Genomic DNA, 19468 nt, shown 5'->3' on the forward strand with positions numbered 1-19468 from the left:
ACCTCAACAGTTAAATGGACAGACTGCTTAGGAACTCCTATTTCTGAAGATTTTGTGGTCTTCTGTAAAGTCAGTTTGTTCTCTAGAGCAGTGTCATCTTGTCCCAGAACCCCCTTTACTTATTATCACTACTTCTTTGTGAGTTAACATGCTATCACTGATTAGGAAAGGTCTTAGATTCTTTGTCTTTTTCTATGGATAAGTTTTGGTTTAAATAGGTGTCGAAGGGAATTGTAAGTCAGCTTGTATTTTAGAGGTTTTGTTTCTACCTCCATGCCAGATGAACTGTAGTCATTGAAGTATCATTGTATTATGTTTATTTCTTAACTGTCTTTACTAATAGGCTTTTTTAAAACCCTGGTTTTACTGATGTTCTTAATAAAGTACTGTTCCTATTACTAATCTTTACATAAAATGCCATAGGTTGAAATAATTTAAAAGAGAAATGGAAACGTGGGATGATATTTGAGAAGACTTAGATTAGCATTTATATATAGCATCAAACGCTTATCGAGAAGCTTCCATCAGTATTCATTTAAAAGAGAGACAACCAGGAGGAAAAGCTGTAGTTCTTTCAGCTTATAGGACCCCCCCAGAAAAACAAAACAGGAAAGTACCCTTTGTTTTCTACTTTTGGAAGGTATTTTTTGTAACTGATAGTACTTTAATGTTAATTTTTTTCTAGATATCTGTTATTAAATCTAAACCTAATAATTGAGGATCATGATGACATAGATCAATAGTGCAGTAATCAACACCCAGATATTTTGGGAAGTAGTGTGAAGTGATGGGAAGGAAGGAACTTTCCCTTCTAGGAAAACAGTGAGAATAATATTTTAACGACAAAATATTTATTTTTGTCTTGATCTTTAAAAATCTATAAAATGGAAAGAATATCTCTTCATAGAGATTTCTTTTTTCAAGATTAAATGAGATAATACATGTGAAAATAATTCATAGCGTTTAGTAAGCCCTTTATAAATTTAGCAATTGCTGTTATTATTGGGATTTTTAAAAAGAAAAGCTATATTCTAGGACAGCTGGTAGTAAATGCACTGGCAGTTTAAGATTTAACAAAGTAGTTAAGATAGTTAAACATGGTGTTCAACTTCTTTTTCCTGCAGTTTATTGATTCTTGCTATTGGAAAGTTACTGTAAGATTTAAATCTCTTATTCAGGTTCAGTAGGATGAATAAATTTAGTAACAAAATCTTATAAGTAAATTAACTCCATCTATCCTTATTTTTTCTTTGTTTCAGGTTTCCCCTCAAAAAACCTATAAGGTAAGTTTCCCTCAATTGCACTTCATACTCAAGTTTAGGTTATATTTTAATTATAAACATCCCTTTGAAATTATGGTGGATTTTTGTGGTTTTTAAGAATGTGTATTCAAGTAATTCAAAATTTCAAAATGTTTTACGAATTTAAAATATAAAAGATGTTACTTTTTCTGGAAGACAGCATTGTTTTGATAATACTTCTAATGTAAGCATTTAAAAAATTTGTTCAAAATGATATTTAAGGTCACTCTGAAGAGAATTTTAAAATCTATTTGTGACTGTTTTGAATTATGAGTAGCTTGGGAGGTGAAAATGGAATGCTAGTTTTTGATGTATTTTATCACTTGTGTGACTGTAATTGCCTTTAGTAAATGAACTTTGGCATTAGTTTAGTCTTAATTACTTTATTTTTTATTTTATTTTATTTTTTTTGAGACGGGTTCCTGCTCCATGGCCCAGGCTGGAGCGCAGTGGCGCGATCTCGGCTCACTGCAAGCTCCGCCTCCCGGGTTCACGCCATTCTCCTGCCTCAGCCTCCCCAGTGGCTGGGACTACAGCCGCCCGCCACCACGCCCAGCTAATTTTTTTGTATTTTTACTAAAGACGGGGTTTCACTGTGTTAGCCAGGTTGGTCTTGATCTCCTGACCTCGTGATCTGCCCGCGTTGGCCTCCCAAAGTGCTGGGATTACAGGGGTGAGCCACCGTGCCTGGCCTAGTCTTAATTACTTTAAGACAGTGAAGAAAAAATTCCAAAATGTTCAAATATATCTATGCCTGTATCCATGTCTATATATTTATTCACTTCCAGGTGTTAAATGCCTCTTCCTCAGTATTTTTGCTTTCAGCATTTCTTCTGTTATCTTAATTATCATAAATATAAAATGTAGGTAGTATGTCATTCCTAATTATTATATTTTGTCATTTTTAGTGTCAGCATAGTCCAGGATCCAGTGCTAATTAACCCTGGCATTTCAGTGAATATGTGTGTGTGTACATGTGTATTATTGTTATGGTCTTGTCACCCAATCATTATCTGGTCAGTGTAGTTGGCTAAACCATAGAAATAATAATAATAATAATAATAATAATAATAATAATAATGTCATTTATGCTTAAAGTGGTTGGCTAAGACTTCTGTGGCTAGAACTACCTAGGCAGGCTTAAAATGAGGCTTGCCTAAGGCTTGCTTTTTAAATTTTAAACCATTCTCATGCATGCTGAATTTATGCAGTGATTTTGAACTTGACATTTCATATGTAGAGTTGGAGAATGTGTTTAATTCCTTTTAGGCACTGTGTCTTTTTTTTTTTTTTTTTTGTCTGTTAAATGGAAATAATAGTATTGACCTGTGAAAACCATACAAAAAAAAATGTAAGCAGTTCCTTCTAAGAATAAAAGAGACTTTAATGCTGAATACTATTTTTAATTATCTTAAGCACTTAAAATCAAGTAAATAGACTGTGTTTCACCAAAACTTATTGAAAAATGTAATTAGAGAGGCTTATGGTGCTGTGTAAAGTAAACTGATTTCCTGGTTTCTCTTGTAAGATCCACTTTTGGAATTTTAAATTTTTTATTCTAATGATTTTCTTGCACTAAGCTTTTGATTACTTTGCTTTAATTTAGGCATGGAAGTATTTTGAACCGAGAGTCACCAACAGATAAGAAGCAGAAAGTTGAGCGCATTGCATCACATGATTTTGACCCCACAGGTAAAACCCTATTCATTCTTTCAAAGAATATTGAGAGTAGTGAAGTTCAGAATAATAGAGCTTAAGCTACCCGAAACACTCAGAAGTAGTTGTTCAATCTGTTTTAGACTCTCACATTCCTCCAATTATATCATAATAACACCTTTGCATTTAGCAGGAATGCAAGCATTTTTAACTTCCAACACTGTACATCCCACTACAGAAGTATCGTTGTAGAGTATATTATATCTTTAAATAGTGATAGTAATAGAAATGATTATATAATAATTGGAGATTTGGTCAAATCAAGGACTCAGTATTAAGTTGAATCTTGGTATAAGCAGTAGTATGTCATAAAACCAAGGCTCTAGCAACTCTACACTTCTCTAGTCATCTAAAAATTCAATTGTGATTATGGTGAATTGGAGTTTTAGATAAATCAGTTTCACAAATTAATGATTGTCTCATTTTAGAGTAAACAGGTGAATAGAAATCCCTTTCTCTTCAGTTAAAAAGTATTCTGAACTTAAAGAACTGTCTTTCAACCTAAGCAATGTCAGTGTTTCCTAGGGTTGTCACGTTAACAGACTTTCAGACTGATCTCCTTTTATAACATACAGGCTTTTGCTTTCTCCTTGTAAACTTACTCAGTATTTGATTCATAGAAAGTGCTTGGTAGTCTTGCTTTTGTCATTTGAAACTGACATATATTTTTTGTGCACATACTATTCAGTTGCATGTCCCTTTGACAAGAGACGAAGTAAATCCCGCAATCTCAGATACATAAAAATAATGTATCTATTTTTAGGTATTTTTACTTAGAAATATAATTTTAAATATAGAGAATAGTATGTTTTATGTATCTAAGACATTTCATACTTTATTAGTATAAACTCCTTTATTTTGAAAAAATATTATAAGTATTATCTAGGAAGCACATAGCTAATCATTTTCTGCATTTCGGAGAGTAGGTAAAATGAAATTCCAGTCATCAATTTAGGAGGCTTTGGTGGTGGGAATATGTATTATGTCACTTTCGGATCTCCATGAAGAGAGAATTTTCCATTCTGATGCCTAACTTTGTAGTCATGGGGCTCAGAGGCTTTCATTTACATGATTAGATATTGTCTTGCCAATAAGGTCAAAAGTTTCTGCCTTATGTTCACAAAAATATAATCTTGTTAGGTTTATTTTGTATCTATGTCTGTGCTGTGCCCATCTCCAAAGACAGATATAAACAAAGGTGTATGCAGTGCTTCATAATAAGATCATGATAGCTTTTAGTGCTTTTGTCATCTCTACAATTATCAGGTGATATATTTTGTATACTATTCATGTGTTGTTTTGTTTGAACATATTTTTATTGCACTGTCTTTTCTTCGATAAATCTTTAAAATATGTCATTACCTGTGCTGTTTGTGACTATTCTAAGTGCTGTCATCTGTGATATTCATACTTTGTGTTTGCACGATTTAACTTGATCATGATTCATTCTTTTTTCCCCATGAATTTTTCCCCTTACATTGGTCTCCATATTTTCTATATCTCTCTCCTTTTCTCCCGCTCTTGTGCAGATAGCTCCTCCAAGAAGACAAAGTCTAGTTCAGAGGAGAGTAGATCCGAGATATATGGTAAGCTCATGTAGCTCATTCAGACTTGCCCTTTGGAGCTTGCTTCATGGTGTTCCTTTTCTGTTCTTTTTTTTTTTCTTTCTTTTTTTAAAAATAACTGCAGCCTTTCTTGTGTCTGCTGTGCATGGCATGATCTACCGCAGGGAAAGGGAGCCTGGGGTTTTTAACGTGCCTGTGATGTGGAAGCTGAAGGTTGCTAGAAACTAACATTGTAGATTAGGAGTAGGCCACATTGCCCATCTTCTCCCGTCTTGTTTATGGTAGGAAGGTGATTAATATGTTTGGGTCAGGTTCCTCCAAATAACACGAATGGGCTTTGAATTCTTGTCATCTTCTTCCCACGTCTCATTTGCAGAGTTTGGATTATGAAGAATTTGAGGAATTAAGTCTTTTCCTCTAAGTATAATACTGGCGTAATTTAGATATATTAGCAGTTCTTTGGAATTTTTATTTCCTTTTTTGTTTGTTTAGTTTTAATTGCCTCGTCATGTGGAAAAGTCATTCTTGTATAATTTATCCACGATGGCAAAAATACGTAAGTATTTTATTTTCATAGCTTGAAGAATTTGTGCCTTTGAGAAGTTTCTCTGAAGCTTAATCGGAATGGGAAAATTTCAAAATGGTACCTTTTAAAAATAATCTTAACGAAGAGCAAGTTTAACCTGAGTGGTCAACTTTTGCAGCAGATGATTGAAATGCTAATATTTATAGACTGTGTCCTGTCTTCCAAAGATACGATAAACCATGTTTGTGAAGTTCATACCTATTTTTCCTTTTCCTTTACAGTTTTACCTGCCTTCTTTCCTTCTTTTGGGATCTGATTAGGGTTTTGTTTTGGAGTTTTTTGGTTTTTTGTTTTTTGAGAAAAGTGAATAGGAGAGGAATGACCTGGAGCTAAGACTTTAAAAATAATTCTGAAAGACTGATAAATTATTTCTTTTTTTAGGAAGATTCCAAATTTGGCCTCAAAGGGAAATCAGGTCATCTTTAATAGAGCCACAAGTCTATAGAGTAGAAGTTCCCCCAGGTGCAGATGTTTCCTAGCTTGATATATAGGAGAGGAAAAAAAAATACAGGAATTGCCCTCCCCCTTTTAAGACATTTGACAGTTCACATCTGCTGGCACTTGAGCCCATAATAACAGATAGTTTTTAGTATTATGAAAGCTCAGTATTTGGTTCAAAACCAGTTAATGCTGCTATGTTAAGACATATACACATGTTTCTTTACTTGGGTTTTTGTGACTAGTGTTTTTTCTGTGTATGGCTTTTACAGTAGTTCAGCAGTAAACGTATACTATGCCTTGTGGCACATCAAGTTTACGCTTTTTCTTCCTTCCAGAGTATTTTGACTACTGATAAGTAAGAAATACCTAATTCCTCGAGACTCTATCTTTCTGGACTCTATCTTTCTGTTCTGTATAAAGAGCTTTCTATAGTTTATCCTCTCCTTAGGAACATGAACTTTATCTTTATAGCTCTGTTCTTTTTCAGTAGCCTTTGCAGTGTTCTATTTCATCTTCCTCTCCATTTTCCTATATCTGCGATGTGTAGTTAGAAGTTTGTTGTGTGCTTTGGATGAAGACTAACAATTTAGGAACCCCTGACTAGAAATATTATACTAATATTTTTCTCAGCAGTGATAGAAATATTAATACTAGTTCAGACATGCCATTGGCTTGGTAGTGATAGAAACATTTTAAGTGGTAATCGGAAAGTAAGGTGTGGCTTCTCTGTGTGTGTGTTTTTTGAGAACCCTTGAAATACCTTTTTTGGAAGGAACTGAGTCCACAAGTCCTCAAAAAGCACTCGTTGGAGGGATGAGTTGATTAGAACAGAATTAGTATGCTAACATAAATCTCTTTGACATTACAAATATTTTATAACCTGTGTGAATAGACTTCTTTAGATTACATACAGTTAACATAGATGAAAAAGTCTCTCTGGGAATTAAAAGCTTGAAACTACTGAGTAGAATCATAGCAACTGGTGACATTCTACTTTAGTGTAGGGTCTTATAAGCTCACTTCAAACTTTTGAAAATATACATTGTTTTCTCTTGGGGTAAAATTCATTAGCTGGGTACTTAACAAAAATGCTAGTTACTCACATATTATTTATTTTAAACTTTCTTGGCTTTTTTTTTTTGAGACACGATCTCGCTGTGTGGCCCAGGATGGAGTATAATGGCATGATCATGGCTCACTGCAGCCTCAACGTCCTGGGCTTAAGTGATCCTCCTACCTAAGCCTCCAAAGTAGCTGGGACTACAGGTGCACACCACTGCACCCAGCTGTTTTGTTTGTTTGTTTGTTTTTTTAATAGAGATGAGGTTGTTGAAGGAATGATTTGCCGGTGGGGGGGGGGGGGGGGGGGGGAGAAAGAGTAGAGACAAAGTCTTGCCGTGTTGCCCAGGCTGGTCTCTGTCTCCTGAGCTCAAGCAGTCCTCCCACCTTGACTTGCCAAAGTGCTGGGATTACAGGCATGAGCCACCGCACCTGGCTTCTTAGGCATTTTTAGAGCTACTTTGTGAAATAGATTAACTTTGTACATCTTAAAAGGAAACCAAGTGTTTGCTTTGTATTGACTTTTTTTGTTACGTTTCTGCCCATGTGGTCAGTCGGTTATTTATTCCATTTCCCCTTATTTTTCCCTTTCTACCTGTTAGAGTCTGTTAAATGTGTATGGATGTGTTTTCTGATCTACAATTTTAATAATACTTTTGTGGGTTACTGTAGGAAATGAGAGATTCAGCAAGTGAATTCTGAGTTAGACCATAGCTGCTGCTTAACCGCTGTCATGGTGTCATGAACAGATTCCTGCTGACAGTATTCGGTGCAAGAAAATAAGTTATTTCTTTTCAAAGCTGTCTTAGTGTGCTCAGGCCACTGTAACAAAATACTATAGACTGTGTGGTTTAAGCAATAGAAACTTATTTTCTCACAGTTCTGGAGGTTAGAAGATCAAGATCAGGATGTCAGTGTGGTCAGGTCAGAGGATTCCCTTGCTGGCTTGCAGATGGCTACCTTCTTGCTGTTTGTCTCACAGGGCCTTTCCTCCATTTGTGCCAAAACGCCCTTTCTTTGGTTTCTATGATATTACATCAACCTGGTTCTTTACTCTTTGTAATTATTTTGTCTCTCTTTATTTGATTGTTTTTTCCCTCTTGTCTTGTACATGTAGGCATGACCCAAGTTTCTGTCCTCAATCTTTCTTCCAGTCTCCAGTCTAAGTGTCCCATAAATTCAGAGTGACCAAACTGGAGTTCATCATTGTTCTCTACAGCTGGGAATCACTCTTCCTCTTGATTTCCCTGGTTCTTTTAATGACACTGTCATTCTTCCATTCACCTTGTCTTATATTTCCTTAAAGTTATATTTGACTTCTCCATTTTCCCTTTTCCCCTGTGGTCAGCTATGTGCCAGGTCCCCTTGATTCTACCATCATAATATTTTTCTTTTTTTTTTTTTTTTTGAGACGGAGTCTCGCTCTGCCGCCCAGGCTGGAGTGCAGTGGCCGGATCTCAGCTCACTGCAAGCTCCGCCTCCCAGGTTCACGCCATTCTCCTGCCTCAGCCTCCCGAGTAGCTGGGACTACAGGCGCCCACCATGTCGCCCGGCTAGTTTTTTGTATTTTTAGTAGAGACGGGGTTTCACCATGTTAGCCAGGATGGTCTCCATTTCCTGACCTCGTGATCCGCCCGTCTCGGCCTCCCAAAATGCTGGGATTACAGGCTTGAGCCACCACGCCCGGCCCATCATAATATTTTTCATCCTTCACTCTTTGGTTTCAACCCCACTGCCTTGTCCTTCATTTTATTAGACTATTTTAATAGATTTATAACTTACTTTTATTTCAGTTTTACATTGATTCATTAACTTTTCTCCATTCTATATTCTGCCTTGACTTGTCAGATTAATATTACTAAAGTAAGAATTTGGTCATTCACTTGCTAAGAAAGTACAGGTAGTTGTTAAGATAATGCAACAATTTGTTTCCAATTTATTCTACTCTGATTCTCCTTCAGAGTTTCATTTTCCAAATATGTGTTGGCATTCTTCCTTTGCACATGCCATTTCTGTTGTCTTGAATGATTTACCTCCTATAACTTAGAATCCTACTCATCTTTCAAGGCTCAATTCAAGTACTGCCTTTTCCTAGGATTGCCCAGCTACTTTTGTTGTTTCTGAATGTTGACATCTTGTTTTATATTTAATTACTTGTATTTATGTTTATCTTTACATCTCCCATAATGCTGAACACATTGGAGGCCCTCATTAAGTGAATTTTTAATGAATGATTGTTGAGATTGACATAGGAAGTATTTTAGTAGAGAAAATTGATAGAATAAGATCTTGACTCATCCTAATTGAATCTTTCTTTCCTTTTGAAAAACTTTAAGATAGAAGGAAATGTAACTTAGAGACATTTTTCTGGTAGTGGTCTGAAAGAATGAAATCAGCATAGTTGGAATGTAAGGCTCCTCTTGCTGGCAAGATTGTGCATTTAGAATCAAGAAGCTTCTTAATCAAAGGATTATCTGAGGTCTTACTCATAAAACATGTATGTCTGGCACCAGTTTAAAATGAGCTGTTTTTATGAGGTTGCACATGGCCCTTCTCCACTCCCTTCCCTGAAGCTAATTCTTAAGAGGTGAAACTTAGAGAAGTTTGGTCATGAAATAAAATAAAAGGTGAAGAAAGACTAATGTGCTTTCACTAAAGTCAATGTAATATGGAAGATTTAACAGGTTATCTTACATGTTTAACACTCCATTTTCATTAATATACTCCGCACTCTGTTTTCATTGTAGGAGTTATGGCCTTCTTTCAGGAATAGTTATAGAATGAAACTTCATTTTTTTTCACTTTCAAAATATGATCATTGGTAATTATCTACTGAGCAAGAAGGAAGCAGTCTTTTTATATTGGTTTTAAATGCCACATTGTTATAACAGAAAAAATATGTATTTTGTTATGATAAGGAAATAAAACTTAGAAAAGGATAGTATTTATGTAAATTTGATATAACATCTTTACTTCACTGATGAGATGAAGCATGATATCAGGTTTATCAGCTTCTAGGCAAAATATGATTTCTAAGAGACAGGAAATAAACATTTTTTTGTAACTAGAGGAGTTATTTTGGGGTAGATGGAAAATCAAATTATTATAGTTGGAATTTTGCCAGGGCAGAAGGTTAATTAGTGTTCTTATAGAAATGTTTCTCTACTTTGCATAGTCTTCAAGGCTATGATTTTTTTTCTAATTAGAAAGTGTTTGAGTATGTTTATTTAAAATTTCCTTCGTGTATAAAATTCAAATTTATTTAATAACTATTTAGTGAGCACCCATTATATGCCAGGCACTATACTAAGGGATAGAGATACAAAGATATAAGTGACTGTACCTGCTTTGTGGTTGCTCACAGTCTAGTACAAAAGAACTGTAATGCATTTTGATAAGGGAAGTGATAGAGGTATGCACTCATTTACCATTACTCATATACACTTAAAAAAACAGCTGTGAAGAAATACTCATATGGCACCAAGAACAATGGGACTGAAGAAGTATTACTAGGACTAAGTCTTTCGTTTTTTTGAAAAACGTGTTTATTATTACTGTTATTTTTTGTAGAGAAGAGGTCTTGCTATGTTGCCCAGGCTGCGCTCAAACTCCTGGCCTCAACCAGTCCTCTTGCCTTGGCGTCCCAAAACATTGGAATTACAGGTGTGATCCACTGTGCCTGCCTGTTAGGATTATGTTTGAAGGAAGTTTAAGTTTCACTGGTTTTACTTTTTGAACACTCTGCCTGTATCTATGAAAAGTGCTGGCATATAGCTCATATAAAAGTAATTAGGTGGCCTTACAAAACTCATATTCACAGATACATACATTTGTATGGTAGTTATGATTAATAATCTTTATACCAGACGATAAAGGATTTAGCAACAAAACAAAACCATGGACTATATGAGTTGTAAAAATCAGAAAAAGTAAAAATGATGAAAGCTGGTTTTTGGGATTTTTTTTAAATAAAATTTGAAGATTGCTATTTTGGAGTTATGAGTTTACTTTTATCTTTGACTTTCTCTGTAACATACAGGGCCTATTATCTGTACCATTCTTTGATTCTTAAACATTGTCATTTTTTTCTCCATTTGTTTTCAGTATTGTCCTGCCAGGTTTTTATGTTCTTTGAGAACGAAGACTCCAAGTAGTTTTGGGTTCTTCACAGTACCTATGGACTGCAGTGTTAAATAACTACTATGGACAGATGCTCAATGCAAATTTGCTAAAACAAACAAAAGAAGTAGGATTTTTGTGTGTGTATGTCAAAAAGGATATTTCAAATATATGATAATTTAGCCAGTATTGGTGATTTTAGTTTTACAGAGGGTGGAAGTTATCCCTCTGTGGTAGGTTAAAACAGCTTCTGGTCAAAAACAGAATATTTCTCTGAAGAAAAAGGGAAAACATTTCATTTGATTTTGAATGAAAGGGAACATAATAGATTTGAGCATTTAAAGGACTGGATTTCTGAATTTTGAGTGGTAGGATGGCTTCATTTTCAGTTAATTATTACCACAAATCTAAATTTATGCAGATACCACAGATAGGACAGAACAGTTTTGTTAATTTGTATTTTATAGATTTTGAATTGACTGTATGTGTAAGGTATGTTTTGTTTTTATATTGGTCTACTGATTTAAAGTACATGTTGAAGTACATCAGTCTCACATTAGCAGGTAAATATAAAATAATAAATGTGGCTAATATAGTGGATTTGGGGAGAAGAAAAAATTGAATAGGATGTGTGCATAGTTCTTTTTCCTTTTCCTCTTTATTCTTTGTCCCTCATCTTCTCCTTTAGCTGTAATTAAGAGGGAAGGTTATCAGACTGAGACTGTTATGAATTAGAGAAAACAGGTTTGCTGTATTCTGAAGTAATACTAATAGATTTTCTTGATTCTTATTAATCTGTTAGGACTCTAGGCATATTTATAAAATTGACTGTGCATAGTGCTGTTTTTTTTTTCTCTCTGATGACCTCCCTTTCTGAGTTTCCTTTCATCCCTAGACTCGTCTACTTGTCTGAATTTCATTAATTCATAAGCAATTTTTGTAAGTTTCCTTGTGTCCCAGAATATGTGCAAGGTTCTGAGATAAGGTTGTGATCAAGATACAGCCCCCACACCTTTGGAGCATAAAATCTAATGAAAGAATAAAAACAAATACAAATCAGTGTGAGTAAGGGTGATACAATAGGAGTATACGGAGGGTGCAGTGGGAGTCTGTAAGAGGGACACCTAACTTCAGTCTACATATTTAGGAAAAGCTTGTAAGAAGACTGATTCTTTTCTTAAGGACGTCCGGCTGTCTCTCATCTTCTAAAGCTAACTATGATAAGAAGCTCTGCCCCTTTAAATTTCCCTTCTCTCTTCCTTACTCACCCAAAACTACTTTCCTTTTTTGTTTGCTAAAAAACAAAACTTAGACATAAATCATAATTGATCCTCTTTTTTTTTTTGAGATGGAGTCTCAAAAAAAGTCTCACCGTTATCAGTGATCTCGGCTCACTGCATCCTCTGCCTCCTGGGTTCAAGCGATTCTCCTGCTTCAGCCTCCTGAGTAGCCTGGGACTACAGGCGCACACTGCCACGCACAGCTAGTTTTTGTATTTTTAGTAGAGACAGGGTTTCACCATGTTGGCCAGGATGGTCTCGATCTCTTGACCTCGTGATCCGCCCACCTCAGCCTCCCATACACGCCCAGCCAGAATTGATCCTCTTAAGGATCATTTGCATTAATTGATAGGAGTTTATTAACATAAAAGTACTTATAATTGTACTAGTAGCGTGGATAGAGGAGAAAATCCAAGGTCAACCTCCCCCCAATCATAATAAGATAATATTTAACATGTGTGAACCCTTAATATTTGTTAGGCATTAAGCTAACTACTTTATATATTTTTTATTTAAGTGAAAGGTGCAGACATAGCAAACTCCTTAACTTCAAATACCCTTTTCCCTCATCTTTTGTAGGCGCCCTGTTCTCTGCAGGCAGAGAAGGTCTATTTAAGAAGCCCAGGTTGCTTAGTACTGCAATCACCCATATTAGAAACTTTTAATTCATTAATTTTAAAAGTTTTTTTAAACTTTTAAAACTTTTGTGAGGTGGGGTGGGAGAACAGAGAAGCACGAATATTGTATGAAAAAATGTATTCAGTGTTAAAATTGCCTTGATTTTTAAAGTCTCAATGTCTAATTTATTTTGAAATTTCAAATAACTATAAGGGAGGTTGTGAAATATTTGTTTCCAAAAGTAAGCATGGATTTTAAAAGATTCCTGTAAAATGCTGGTTAGTCTAATAATTTTTTTTTTTTTTTTGAGATGGAGTCTCACTCTATTGCCCAGGCTAGGCTGGAGTGCAGTGGTGCTATCTCAGCTCACTGCAACCTCCACCTCCTGGGTTCAAGCAGTTTTCCTGCCTCAGCCTCTCCGGTAGCTGGGATTACAGTCATGCACCACCACGCCAGGCTGATTTTGTTTTAGCATGTTGGTCAGGCTGGTCTCAATCCTGACTTCATTCAGGTGATCCTCCTGTCTCAGCCTCCCAAAGTGCTGAGATTACAGGCATGAGCCACTGCGCCTGGCCTGAATCTCTAATTCTACTCATTACACACTAGAAATTTATAAAGAATGCTATTTTTACTTGATTTGTGTATTCATATCCTGTTTTATAGTTGTCCTAATTACTTGAAGGAAGTAACACTGAACAGATAAAAAAGGTTGAATTCTAATAGGTTATCTCCTGCCCTCATTACAATTTATTGTTTTGTGAGAGTGGTGAATATGTGAATTATTTAGTATTTAGAAGTCTCTAGAATTTAGGGGTAACACATTTTTAAATGTTGAAAATCAACTTTATTGAGGTAAAATTTACGTAAAATAAGATGCACTAATTGTAAGTGTATGGTTAGAAGATTTTGACAAATGAATATGCATACTCATGTAAACATTATCTTAATTAAGAAACAGAACATGTCCATCACTGCAAAAGTTCCTTCATTTCTTTTTGCAGTCATTCCCACTCCTCTTCCCTACTTCTCCCCTAGGCTGTTGCTATTCTGCTTTTTGTTGTTTTAGTTTAGTTTTTCCTTTTCTATGTTGGAGTCATGTTGTGTTTACTTTCTTACGTACTGGCTTCTTTTGCTTACCGTGATGTTTTTATGATTCAACTGTGTTTGTTGTATGTATGAGTAGTTCTTTTTTTCCTTCCTAATACATTGTATGGACATATCACAGTTTGTTTATCCATTCATCTGTTGATGGACATTTGAGTTTCTAGTTTTGGGCTCTTATGAATAAAACTGCTGTGAACATTCGTGTATGTCTTTCTGTGGACACAAATTGTTTTTTCTCTTGAGAGTAAAGTTCATGGATCGTATGTAAATATATGCTTGCTTTTATAAGAAATTTCCGAACAGTTTTCCAGAATGTTAGCACGTCCCCACCAGCAATGTTATAATGTTGTAAGAGTTCTAGTTGCTCCACCTCTTTGCTACCACTTCTTTTGATTAGCCAGACTAGTTGGTGTATAGTGGTATCTCATTGTGGTTTTAATTTGTATTTTCCTGACGACTGCAGCTGTTAAGCACCTTTACATGCGCTTATTGGCCATTGGTGTATCTTTGTGATGTGTTTATTTAAGTATTTTGCCCCCTTTAACATTTATCTTCCATTATTGGTTGGAGAGTTGCATATAATCTGGATACAAATTCTTTATCAGATGTCTATATTGTGAATATTTTCTCTGTGTCTTGCCTTTTCATTTTCTTATCAGTGTCTTTAGAATAGCAAATGTTTTAAATTTTGTCCAGTTTCCTAGGTTTTTTTTCTTTTATGGTTTATAAACCCACCCTCAGGTCTTTTTTTAATGTTATAAACTATTTTGTTACATGTATTTTATCTGTTTTCTTTTTCTTTCTTTCTTCCTTTTTTGTTTTTTTAATACCCTAAGGTCTTGACGATTTCCTTCTGTGTTACCTTATGAAAAATTTTAGCTTGTATTTAGGCCCATGATCTGCTTTAATTTTTGTGTAGGGCATGAGTTCAAGGGTTAAGGTTTATGTTAAGCTACAGTAGGCTCATGTACTCATGATGTGTCATTATCAGCAAGAATAGATATGTATATACACTGTGTGTATGTATATATATATATAATTGTTATGTGTATATGTTTTCTATGAGCCATTGTACGCACAGTCTATATATATTTTTTATTAACATATCTTTAACATCGTTTGGTTGGTAAATCAGACTTATTTAAAAGATTGTGGCTCTTTGTGTAAAAATCTTTAGAAAAAGTTTTTATTTTCTAATCATCATTATCTTTGTGTTGCTTTACCTGTTTTATATATTGACTTCGGTGAAATGCTTATTAGCTCCTGCAAAGCTGAAAATATATGTTGTCTCTGGCTAACACAGAGTTCAAGATCTTCAGATCTGGTCTATGATAAAACAGCCCTGGGTACTAATCAGGGTTCTACTCTGGCAGGACATTTCTATTCCTCTGGCTGGGGCCCTCTTTCTCTCACCTTGTCTCTCAAATGACAGTTTTCATTTGCTGTTTAGAAGAAACACAGATTCTCCTTTAGGAATCAGGTAAGTATATGAAAGAGATGAAGGAACTGGTTGAGCTCACAGATTCTTTCTTTCCTACTTTTTTCTACCTTTCTGTTTGTTTTCTATAAGCCAGGGTTTTTCTTCCCCCTGAACTCTTCCTTTCTCTTCTCTTCTTCAGGGAATAGCTTCAGGTACTCTGTAAGCACCTCCTTTCTTTTTACTGTTTTCCTGAGTATATTTTCTTGAGAGTAAGACTGGATTTCTCCAGAATTTTCCTTGAGATGCTCCTAGCCACATGTCCGAAGATAGTTGATTTTTCTTGGGTTAAACACCAATTAGGGTACCAAAAACACAGGGCAGTGGGGGGCGGGGCGGGGGGAGAATTTTATACTACAGAGAAATAGCATAGATGTGAGTGGGCTTTCCTTCTAGCTGTCTCATGTCTAATACTTAATATTTTGCAGTTTTTCATAGCTGTTTTTAATATTGGAGCAATTCTGTTATACTTCGCCAGTGAGAAAACAGTATGTGTGACTCTGGTGTTCTTGTGTTTGCTTTGTTGATGGGGGTTAGTGTTCTTATTTTACTTTGTGGATTTACATGTGCTATTTTGTGTTTCTCCAAATGGAACACAGTTTATTACTAATATATAATTATTGTCTTTTCCTTTCTCTGTTTTCTCTTCCTTCTTTTTTTACGCTGTGGTTCTTGTGCAGGTCTTGTTCAGCGTTGCGTAGTCATCCAGAAAGATGACAATGGATTTGGGCTGACGGTCAGTGGAGACAATCCAGTCTTCGTACAGTCTGTCAAAGAAGGCAAGGCATTTCTAAAAACAATTTATCACTCAGTAAACAGAGTAAGAATAGAAAAGCTTAAATAAAGGCAATTCCCAAGAATAGAATAATTACATAGATTGCAGGTCATGTGGACTATTGTGCTAGATTCGTCTATATGTCAAATATATGTCATAGTTATAGGAAGGAATTTACTCTAGTTGATTTTTTTTTGTGCTTGTTAGAAAATCAGTTTTTATATAGTTTTAGAAATCATGTGACTCCTTGGTCATGATACTTTATTGTCCACACAAAAGTTTCTGAAATTTCAGTTTTCCGTGGCACCAGTGATATTTTGGCAAAGACAGATTAAAGAGATAGCAGATTAAAGAAAATACCATTTCTTTTCCCAAAACAACAATGACAATATTTTCTACTGCTGTTACCGTATATTGAATACTTCCTTTATATTGGGTGCTATAATTTTGAGGTAGACAATTTTTTTATCCCCATTTTATAGGTGATATTAAGGCTTAGAGTAAAAAAACATAAAATCAGTCCAAGGTCACACAACTAGTGAGTGGTAGAAGCAGGATTTGAATGTAAAGTCTGACTTCACAGTCCCCGCCTTTTTTGTTTTTTGAGATGAAGTCTCGCTCTGTTGCCAGGCTGGAGTGCAGTGACACAATCTTGGCTCACTGCAACCTCCGCCTCCCGGGTTCAAGCGATTCTCCTGCCTCAGCCTGCTGAGCAGCTGGGACTACAGGCACGCGCCACCACACCCAGCTGACTTTTGTATTTTTAGTAGAAACGGGGTTTTACCATGTTGGCCAGGATGGTCTCGATCTCTTGACCTTGTGATCTGCCTGCCTCAGCTTCCCAAAGGACAGCCCATGTTTTTAACCACTTTGTTATACTGTTCCTCTGTCAGGAAGATGATCAGTAAATGCAAATGAATCACATTTTAAGTAATTAATTTCTCATACAGATGGAGCAGCCATGCGGGCTGGAGTACAGACAGGTGATCGAATCATCAAGGTAAGGAAAAGCCTATTATAGAATTTATGGTAGGATTAAAAAACAACATATATTGGTCATATTCTGCTTTTTTCACTTGCATTTTTATAAAAAGCATCATATTATGTGTGATAGATCTATTGACTGTAAAATCTTATTTCATTTGTTTTAATATTAATATTATCCTTTACTGAAGGACATAATAAAAGGATTGAAAATAATGGAGGAATATATGTTCTTGAGTACGAGAGTAATTCAATGTTGGAAAGGTCATTTCTCTCCAGATTAGTCTGTTATTAAGCAATTCTCATCAAAGTAAAGTTGAGCATTTCTAATCTGAAACCTGAAATGCTCCCAACTCTGCAACTTTTTGAGTACCAAACTGACGCCATAAGTGGAAAATTTCACACCTGACCTCATGTGATGGGTCACAGTCAAAAGCTGGTTTCACCAGGTACAGTAGCTTGAGCCTGTATTACCAGCTACTCAGGAGGCTGAGGTGGGAGGATCGCTTGAGTGCAGGAGTTGAGACTGCAGTGCACTTTGATCATACCTGAGAATAGCCACAGCACTTTGACCTGGGCAGTATAGTGAGACCCTGTCTTTAAAAAACAGTAAATAAAACCAGACCAAAACAAAAAACTTGGTTTCAATGCACAAAAGTATTTAAAATGTGTAAAACTACCTTCAGGCTATGTGTGTAAGGTGTATATGAAACATAAAAGGCTCATATTTAAACCTGGGTCTCGTCCCCAAGATGTATCATTATGTATATACAAATATTCCAAACTTCAAAAAAATCCAAAACACTTCTTCTGGTATCAGGTATTTCAGATAAGCAATACCTGACCTGTATGCAAATAGAATTGTAATGGTCGATGTCAATTTGATTATTCTACCAGATGAACTTTATAAAGGTGTAAGAATCACTAAAGAAAAAAATATGTTATATGTATGTGTATGTATGAGAAGAGATGTATATGACTCTAATCTGTATATAGACCTACCAGTGGAACACAACAGAGAGACTAGAAATAGATTTTGAATTCAGATCAGTAGAGAAAGAATGGTTTATGTTTAAGTTCATTTTGTTGCCGAATATGCCCTGTAGAATCATGGTGTGAAAATGAATATTGAATCAAATACATAAATATTTTAATGTAATGTGATTACTATATTATAATTGGTTATACTGTGTATGATAATTCCTGAAGTCCTTTTATCCATTCTCTCAATAGGCTGTATCTGACATACACACTCCTTTCGTTTTCCTACAGGTGAATGGAACTCTGGTGACTCATTCAAATCATCTGGAGGTGGTGAAGCTAATCAGATGTAGGTGAATGTTATTCTTAGTTTTAATTGTTTTCTGAAACCCTTAAAGTAAGGATCAGCAAATTTCCTGTAATAGGCCAAATAGTAAATATTTAGGCTGCGTGGACTGTATAGTCTACTGCCGACTCTGTCATTGTATCTTGAAAGCAGCCATAGACAATATGTAAATGAATGGGTGTGGCTGTGCTTCAGTAAAACTTTATTTACCAAAAGTCTGTGATCCTGGTTTAGGCCCTTGGTTGGAGTTTGCTGATCCCTGCATTGAAGGAAAATCTGAGGTGAAAACTCTTAACTTACTAATAACTATCTTTTGTCAGCTCCATTTATATGGTTGATTATAATATTCCTGTCATTCTTGGTAATATTGAATACGTACATTCGAAAGAAATGCATGAGTCACCTGAGAGGAAGGAGGTTGAGAAATCAGACATATGGCCTTATGAACTGAAATGGAACTTTAAAAATCATCTAGCACAATAACTTTCCCTCAGATAAGTAAATGATTATACAATCCAGAGTAGCGATCTTCTCTTGGAAATCTTCAGGGTTAAGAATTTGTGATCTTCAGGTTTAGGGGTGAGTAGCCCACTTGGACTTAGTTCTCTGTAGAGAACCAGGCTTGAAGCAGTGGGAGTCTGCAGCTAACCTCCCATCACTTGCAGGGTCAAAGGTAGATTAATGTACCTTCAGCTGGCAGTGAGGTATGGTCGAGCCAGGCTTCAGCCACTCACAGGGCCTCAGTTTTCCCATCTGCACAGGGAGAAGGGAAGGTTCAGTGGCCCTGTGAGCTTTGCTGGCAGGTGGTGATGGGGTGGGTAGTCTGAATCTGAGTCAGGTGAAGTCTAGGTGCTACACCTTCCCCAACCTGGGCTTAGGTTTCATTTTGTTGTTACCTTTTAACCGTACCTGCTTTCCAAGAGAGATTTTATATTTTCTTTTTTTGGGGGGGGGGGCGGATCAGGGTCTTGTAGAATGCAGTGGTTCAATTATAGCTCACTACAGCCTCCAACTTCTGGGTTTAAGTGATCCTCCCACCTTGTTTTTTGTTTTGTCTTATTTTGTTTTGGTAGAGACTGGTGTTTGATATGTTCCCCAGGCTGCTGTCAAACTCCT

General features: G+C 35.8%; 1 protein-coding gene across 1 annotated transcript in view; it reads left to right on the forward strand.

Annotated features, from left to right (window-relative positions):
- ARHGEF12 (Rho guanine nucleotide exchange factor 12) overlaps positions 1-19468 on the forward strand; it is a 148823-nt gene that overhangs the window by 68375 nt on the left and 60980 nt on the right. Inside the window, 6 exon segments of the mRNA XM_010356998.2 lie at positions 1260-1283; positions 2908-2993; positions 4547-4603; positions 15947-16045; positions 16992-17041; positions 18298-18355. Of these exon segments, the coding sequence (XP_010355300.2) occupies positions 1260-1283; positions 2908-2993; positions 4547-4603; positions 15947-16045; positions 16992-17041; positions 18298-18355 (374 nt within the window).

The sequence above is a fragment of the Rhinopithecus roxellana genome, chromosome 15 (assembly GCF_007565055.1).
Source record: "Rhinopithecus roxellana isolate Shanxi Qingling chromosome 15, ASM756505v1, whole genome shotgun sequence".
In the NCBI taxonomy this organism is placed as follows: domain Eukaryota; kingdom Metazoa; phylum Chordata; class Mammalia; order Primates; family Cercopithecidae; genus Rhinopithecus; species Rhinopithecus roxellana.